The 8709-nt window shown below is 37.3% G+C and overlaps 2 protein-coding genes across 4 annotated transcripts in view; one reads left to right on the top strand and one right to left on the bottom strand.

Annotated features, from left to right (window-relative positions):
• Window positions 1-3433: 3433 nt before the first annotated feature.
• Window positions 3434-8709, top strand: part of LOC135197089 (protein nessun dorma-like) — a 165794-nt gene continuing 160518 nt past the window's right edge. For all 3 annotated transcript variants that reach the window (XM_064224050.1, XM_064224048.1, XM_064224047.1), the window contains exon 1: window positions 3434-3576. The gene's annotated coding sequence lies outside the window, so the exon portion shown is untranslated. The remainder of the gene's footprint in view (window positions 3577-8709) is intronic.
• On the bottom strand, window positions 7001-7981 carry LOC135196592 (M protein, serotype 5-like). The gene has a single exon (XM_064223432.1). It carries the CDS (start codon window positions 7979-7981, stop codon window positions 7001-7003), a length of 981 nt encoding a protein of 326 aa, XP_064079502.1.

The raw sequence follows: 8709 nt of genomic DNA, 5'->3' as shown, positions 1-8709 counted from the left end.
TCTTTCCAGGTGATGAGAAAATCTGATGCAAAATGCCTATCTCGAAGTCTTCTTGGGGAGAACCCCGCCGTCATGAGCAATTACGAGAATAAGGAGTTTAGCATACATCAGCATAATCTGGGGACAGGTGTTCAAAGGCAGCGTTTTCCGAGGTAAGAATTATGTCGGTGTGTTGTTGCGAGAATTTAGCTTCTGGTGTCGGTATTTATCAGAGCCAGAATGCAGTGTCTCTACTATTACGACTATTATCATTGTTGTAACTCTGTGGTATTTATTTTTGTCGCCGTAATGATAAGTTTTAATTGTTCGTGTGATTAAACCTTCCATAACACAAATTTTTCTCCTTATAACTGTTCAGTAAACATGTGATGAAGTTTCTAAGAGAGAGAATAAATTTGCTAGCATAACTTTTTTAATTTTTGTTCTTCTTTCTTTCCTTAGAAGTAAACATAAAGCCGTTTTTAGCGACAGCAAACGAGAACATGAAGCAGAAAAGTCCCCAATCTTATTAAATAACACATATAGGAATAGTAGATATCTGTACCTTGACGTGACGACAGGGTTGGTATTGTACTGTTATGATCTAAGTTAGGACGGAAGCCACGCCCCTCAGTCCTTGGAGTTGCCGTATGTTTCCTGAGATACTTAATCAACAATGCTGAATGCACCATAGGCCTAAGAGTTTCCATATGTATCCTGTATCACTTTATCAGCAATACTGATTAATGTTTTCGAGAAATGGGGATTCTACGACATGTTTATGGGATATGGTCGTTATCCAAGTCAATTTAAGCAAAGTTGAAGTAAATAACACGCCTCCTAAACTATAAATTGCCAAGTATTTCAAAGTTGGGTACGTAAGTCATATTATATTTTCATTTTTCTCTCTAGCAAATTATCAAACACGTTAACTATCTCTGTGGGCTTTTGACTGAAAAAGATGCATCTTAGGATTGACGCCTGTGTTATAAAAACGGCTAATTGGTTACTGTCCCTTCACCTGTCGGTTCCCAGAAAGTGTCAAACTTCTCGGCGGCTTTCGTAGATTTTTAAGATGTTCGAGTTAATTTTCCTTCTCCTATCCCGAACTGGTTATCGTTTCTTATCCCACTTTTCTTTCCTATTTATCTTTCATATCAGGGTCGTTATCTTGTCTCCGCTATCCATTATATTGAGTTCATTTCCACTCTCTCTCTCTCTCCTCTCTCTCTCTCTCTCTCTCTCTCTCTCTCTCTAAATCCTGACTACAATCCAGTGATATTCGAAAAAGAGTGGAGATAAGAAGTATTAACTAATATACGAACACGAAGCTTGGGTATTTTTATGCAAACGAGTTTTATTTGTGTTTATTCCACCTATCTTTTATTTAAAGTTAATCTAATGATAGTCTGACCTAGGTAGAACAATACACCAACATAATTGCAATTCTGATTGGCATTTTAATGACATGAACAACACAGAAGCTGAAATCATTGGAAAGCGACATCAAATTTAAAACATCGTTATGAAGTCTCACCAGGATTTTCAAATCCCCAAACCCCTAAAATCAATAAGTGAAACAATAGACGCTAAATTATTCTGACATAAACTATTGTAAATAAACAACCAGACGAATAAATTAAATAGATAAAAAAGAGAGACATTCTTCCAGTCCCTGTTCTTGTAAAATCGAGAGAGAGGAATAAGGAAACAACCCGAGGAAAGAGTTGGGCTGAAGGGAAAAGCACAGACTCGATTTAGATTCCTGAGGGGAAGAGAGAGAGAGAGAGAGAGAGAGAGAGAGAGAGAGCGAGAGAGAGAGAGAGAGAAAGCTTTCCAGGTGGAGTCGATGCGTAAAAAATCTTCCTCTGAGGAAGAAATAAACAAAAACAAAAAATATCTTCCAGCCACAAGAACCTGCCACAGAAGTTCCAAGCATCGGGTTTGGTATGAGGGAAACAATAATAAGAAGGAAAAGGAGTTCGGTTTTGTTAGAATGAATTGATTTATATTACATTATTATATATATATATATATTATATTATATTTATACACACACACACACACACACACATATATATATCTATATATATATATATATATATATATATATATATATATATATATATATATATATATATATATATATATATACCTAAACCAGAGCACTGAGCTGATTAACAGCTCTCCTACAGCTGGCCCGAATGAGTAAGTATTTTGACGTGGCTACGGGCCCTGCAGCTTATTGTGGGATCCGAACCTTATTATATCGAGAAAATTAATTTCTAATCACCAGAATCAAATATATATATATTTGATTATGGTAAAATGTTAAAGCCTTATGGGAAAAAATCGAAATGCTGAAGACCATATGAGGCAAAATAGGTCAGAGTCCGTTATAAGTAAATATATATATATATATATATATATATATATATATATATATATATATATATATATATTACCATTATTATTTTATATTCTATTGTGTAAATCGCAAGGGGGAAAAAATAGACCGAAATTGATGATGAATAGGAGATAGAAGAAAGCGGAGAATTAATGGAGGGGTAACTACTGACATAACATAAGAATTGGTCTGTCATTTCTTCCATAAGCATTCAGTAACTACGAACTCTATATGATTAAGGATATATAATGTATATATCGGTATGCAATATCATATATGTTATATATGATATTGCATACTGATTTTCTCTCTAAAAGATAAATAAAAAGAAATGTGATAAAGGAACGAATAAGAGAAAGAAAATGTTCTGTTTATTCCCATAAGTCAATAATTATTAGTCTTTTTTGTTAGTACTAGCAGACATCATTTGGGTCTTTAAAAAATGTTGTTGAGTCGTGAACTGTCGTTAAGTTTTAGTAATAACCGTTCTAAAAGGTATGTAATTTAATAAAAAAAAATATAAGTAATAAATCAGGTTATATAGCTTTAGTTGCGTCAGTAATAAATCAGGTTAAATAGCTTTAGTTGCATCATATGCTAAGCAATTTTTTCCACTTAATTGCTGTAGACAACTTCCTTGAGTAGAAGAACTAGACGCTATTAAAAACGACTCTAAGACCTTTCAGCAATAGATTGTACACAGGTACAACACAAATTCAAATTGATAATGGCTTAAATCAGAGTTTGTGACAAGGTGTTGAGACCTCTCCTACAGATAGAGTACTAATTAGTTCGTCTGACTCAGTTGAAGAAATAATCGACTAATTCTCATTTTAGGACATTTCCTTATTATCAAAATATTTAATCTAGATTTTAAGACCTTTCAGCAATAGATTTTACACAGGTACAAGACAAATTCAAATTGATAATGGCTTAAATCAGAGAGTTTGTGACAAGGTGTTTAGGCCTCTCCTTCAGACAGGTACTAATTAGTTCGTATAGTCGCCACTAGGACGGCGCTGCCCGCAGTGGCTGTCGTGGCGGAGCGCCGGTGACGCGGGGTGGTCAACTACGAAGAGCTGGCGATGTTTTTCGTTTATTATTTTATAGTGCTGGTTCGTTCCGCAAATTGCAATGCAGGGGTTGGTACAGAACGTCGTCCCCGTGAGATATAGAGTGACATCTGTCAGGTAAATAAAGGCGAATTTATTTTATATAACCATATGTGCGTCAGTCAAGTCGGCCGCCTTGATAGCAGTACACTATCGATGTCATTAGTATATCGTAGATATTCCGAATATTATTTTCGTAATTTCCAAATATTATTGTTGCACAATTGCAATGGCAATTTCATTTTGAAATTAGAATATTATTTACCTTCTATGTGCCACATATTATGCGATATATGTTGATCCTTTTTACAAATGCCTATGTAGTCAAGTATAGACTTATATAGGTCTAGCTGTTTGCTGTTGTGTCGAGACTCGTCTTATCAACCTGTATTTTGTCAAATCATTTAGACCTGTAGGGTAGTGTAGGCCTTTATGATACAGTAAGTGTACTATTTACTATTAAGTTTTTTATTCACATGTAAAGGCATTTTTAGGAATGTTCAACGAAATTAGTTTGATCAATGGACGTTTTTTAAACTAAAAGTCACACTCGATTCGAAGAACAAACAGTTGTATTGTATACTTGTAACAAATGTAACAAACCCTGGTTTCATTTTTCATTAAACGATGTGCCTTATAGGTTATAGTGATAGCAGGAAAGTATAAATAAGCTTGGTAGTCTCTATTCTGTAGACCTAAACCATTCAAACTATGCTAATTTCTGAATATGCTCGATCTATCATTTAAACCTTATTCTGATTGTAAAATGATTTCGAATATATAAAAAACAAAACAAAAATTAATTTATGTTAACTGTTATCAAATCATCCTGCTATGGGGAAAAAATAGCCAATCAGTAGCACAAAGAATACCTTAGCCAAGATTGCTAGGCCTATGCGGACTGATTCATTATGTATTTTCATAGTTTTTTCCGCTTTTATAGATTACTCTCGTTCCGTAAAAGTCGAAATTGACTTCATGCTTTGGTTCTAACCGTCAGTTCTTCTACGTATCGTTCAAAAACCTTAAATAGAAAGATATGGGACTTACTCAGCCTTTCTGAGTATATGCGGTTTGCTTGGTCACATTCCATGATCATATTGTGGACTTCGTAATTTTTTTTATGGGGGTTTCAAAAGATTTTAAAAGTACTGAGTGTTCGCTATATGACATATTTTTCGTTATGAAACACATTAACTGATTGTAGTAAAATCTATGAGAATGCACGCACACACACGCAATATATATATATATTATATATATATATATATATATATATATATATATATATATATATATATATATATATATATAAGAATCATAGGGGTGCAGCGACCCGATCAACATACAGGTTGAAGAAGCAAAGGCATGTCTTTCACAAGTATCAAGTTTATTATGCCAACGTTTCATCTTTCGTATATTTATTTTCTCTCTGCCTTTTTAGCCGTTTTTTTTAACTCTTGCCTTGATAGGTGTTTCCTTTCAAGGTCTGGTTTTAATTTTTCTATTTGTAAATCTCAAAATATTCTTTATGTTTTTTTAGATTTTTATGTGCGCAAGTGATGTTTTAGTTATTCATAGTATGTATTTTCCAGCCTTGATGACGCATCATTGCGATCTGAAACGTTGGCATAATGCACGATACTTGTGAAGATATATATATATATTCCATATAATATATATATATATATATATATATATATAATATACTATATATATAGTGTTATATATATATATATATCATGACGATGTGAAAGGTTGGCATAATACACGATACTTGTGAAAGATATATATATATATATCAGCGAATGTGAACGTTGGCATAATACACGATACTTGTGAAAGACATGCCGCCTTTGCCTCTTCAACCTGCATGTTGATCGGGTCTGCTACCTATGATTCTTATATATATATATATATATATATATATATATTATATATATATATATATATATATATTGTGTTTGGCCTTTAACGATCGCAAGCGATCTCACCCCTGGGGCATCATTGCTAAGAGAGTGTCATAGAAATGGGGGTTTAGTTTACCCAGGGGTGGGCCCTTCCCCATTTCTCAGCTCTCTTAGCTAGCCAAGATAGATAAAGTCCTCAGTCTAATGACCCTTCTTCTTGTAATGCCTCCAGATTATTCTTCTGCGGTTGATAGAAAACAGGTGGTTCCTTTACAGAGTCCAAAATCCAGCCATTTCTCTGCTAACTGTTGGAAATCCTTCACTATGGACAGGAAGCTTCCAGTCTCCTAATCAGACGACGTCGAATTACAGCGACTCCTGACAATGTCCTTCGAAATGTTAGTGCCCATGCCACACTGGGATCAAACACTTTGCATACATAAAAGGCATGAAACTTACGGGGTTTTACGCCGCGCCAGTGGTTGCCTCTGCTGTATATGCTAGTATTTGATCCATTATGCATTGCATAGCCCATATATTGCATATATAAAAGGCATTGAACTTACGGGTTTTTACGCCACGCCAGAGGTTGCCACAGTAGTATATGCAAAAATGGGATGGAATTTGCAATGCATAATCCAATTCACATATGAAGTATTAAGCATGAAACTTACGGGTTCTTACGCCGCGCCAGTGGTTGCCTACTACCCATTTGTGATTGGGTTTTGATACCCTATTCCAAGGGTATCATGTGGCAGGAGAGAGAGGGTATGCACCACAGTCCAGTGTTGGACAGGGGGTGCACAACAGTCCAGTCTTCGGGCACTTATTGCCAGCCACAATCCGCTGTAGTCTCTCGATCGCGCAGAGCTGCTTCCACAAGCATATCCAGGAATGATTTCCATCACAAACTTCAGCGTCTTCCTGTTCTCGAAATCGAAATACAGCAACTCCTGACGATGCCCTTCGATGTCTTAGTGCCCCTGCCACACTGGGATCAAACACTTTGCATATGTAAAAGGCATGAAACTTACGGGTTTTTACGCCACGCCAGTGGTTGCCTCTGCAGTATATGCTAGTATTTGATCCGTTATGCATTGCATAGCCCATATTTTGCATATATAAAAGGCATTGAACTTACGGGTTTTTACGCCACGCCAGAGGTTGCCACAGTAGTATATGCAAAAAATGGGATGCAATTTGCAATGCATAATCCAATTCGCATATGAAGTTGTAGGCATGAAACTTACGGGTTCTTACGCCGCGCCAGTGGTTGCCTACTACCCATTTGTGATTGGGCTTTGATACCCTATTCCAAGGGTATCATGTGGCAGGAGAGAGAGGGAATGCACCACAGTCCAGTGTTGGACAGGGGGTGCACAACAATCCAGTCTTCGGGCACTTATTGCCAGGCCACAATCCGCTGTAGTCTCTCGATTGCGCAGAGCTGCTTCCACAACCATATCCAGGAAATCTTTCCACCAGAAACTTTAGCGTTTTCTGGCTCTCAATGTCTGAGATTTCCTGGCTTCTATCTTCTGCAAGTAAACCACCGTTCTCTAAAAATGCAGAGGTTCCTTTCCTTGCACCCTTTATGTGACGGCGTTTACCTTGTAGAGCTCTTGGACCATTTTAGCCTCTTGCTCCAGTCGTTGGAGGTTGGCTGCAGATATCAGCCCCATCCTCTGGTGCAATTCATCTCTGTTTAGAGGCTTCTCCGTTGGTAGAGTTTTAGTCGGGGCCTTTGAGTGCCTCTTGGTGCCAGCTGAAGGTCGTTGTAATCCTTTGATTTGGCTAAGTTCTTCCTCGATGCTGTCCATTCGTCGGTAGAGGGATCTGCAGTTGATTTGCGGCTTCCTCAGACATCGAGTTTTATCCAAAGCCTTTTTGTCTTCCGCTTTCCTCATGGTCTTCTCTTTTCTGCAAACTTCCTTTTCTTTAGTATCCTTTGGTCCATTAGGAACTTTGACTTTCGTTCCCAAGCAGCTAATCGTCGTAACCTGCGCCAAGATCTCTTTTTGGCGTCTTTCGAGTTCCAATAATGCTTCCATCTCTTCAAATTCCTTAGTCTCTAATTGCTCCTTCGTCTCCTCAAGTTCGAATTCAAGTTGAACTTTCCTTCTAATCAGGTCATTCATCTTTCCATTTGCCGTCGGTTGGTATGCTACAATAGTTTTAGATTCTTGCAGCAGACCTATGACTTCCAATTGTTTTTGGGTGCACTCATTTTCCAGTCGGAGGATCTCTCTGTCCCTCTGCAAGGCCTGTTCTCTCAGCTTTTCGAGTTCCTCGTTTTTGTCAGCTAATTCTCTTTTACATTTGTCGAGCTCTTTCAAATTTTCCAGGGCCTTCTGTGTCTGAATGGTGAGGAATTGTAACTCGTCCTCTAAACCTCTGATCTTCAAGGTCTTGTTCTCGTTCTCACTCTTCAGCTTTTCTATGTTCTTCTCTTTCCTTCCATTCTCTTTTCGAAGTCCTTCCAGGTCCTGATTCAGCTTGTTCATTTTCATTTGCATTTCTTCTCGGTTTTTATCGTTTTGCTGTAGATCTCGATGCAAAGTGTCCTTCTCCATCGAGAGAACTGCGACCGTGTTTTCGAAAATAATTACCATCTGGTCTCTCTCCTCGTTTTCTTTTATTTGGACTTCTGTAACCTTCGCCTTTTCAATCATTTCGTTTTTCAGATTCTGCATCTCTTCGGACATAGAAAAGATGTTTCTTTCCTTTTCTTTGTTCAGTCTTTCGAGGTCTCTGACGTGTCCTTCCATCTGCAGTTTTGCTATGGTCGGCCTCTACCTTGTTCAGTAATTCGTGGATCAGCTGATCCTTTTCTAATCTGTCTTTCTCAAACCTCAAGAAAACATTTTCATTTTCCTTGATTACTACCTTCCTCGAACTTTCGACTTATATCCAAATTCTTTGCTTCTTCACTGCCTGGATGGTCGCTTCCTTCTTTTTTACTGGAACCTTCGTACACTACTTCGTTATCCGAAACATGGTCTTCTTCAAAGCCAGAGTGATCAATTTCGTCCTCCTGATTTCCAGCCTCATCAAGAAACAGGTCAGAACAATGTCGGAGGCCATGAAATCGACAAAGAACTGAACCATTTTAATGCTAAATCCACGAAGTATAAATACTCCAGTGAATAGCATAACAATAATGGCAAACAATGTAATCACGCTGGGGACTTGAACCATGGAGCCAAAGCACTGTGCAAGCACAACTGTAAGCAAACTAAGAAACATCTTTGTTCGTTACAAATAAACTCTCTTTCCTTATCCTTACTTTTAAAAAATCACA

This window comes from Macrobrachium nipponense, chromosome 18, assembly GCF_015104395.2.
Source record: "Macrobrachium nipponense isolate FS-2020 chromosome 18, ASM1510439v2, whole genome shotgun sequence".
Classification (NCBI taxonomy): domain Eukaryota; kingdom Metazoa; phylum Arthropoda; class Malacostraca; order Decapoda; family Palaemonidae; genus Macrobrachium; species Macrobrachium nipponense.
This window is presented reverse-complemented; position numbering and strand designations above follow the sequence as displayed.

Excerpts from the sequence above, each read along its gene's own strand:
- LOC135196592 (XM_064223432.1), bottom strand. The coding sequence starts at position 7,981 with ATGGAGAAGGACACTTTGCATCGAGATCTACAGCAAAACGATAAAAAC.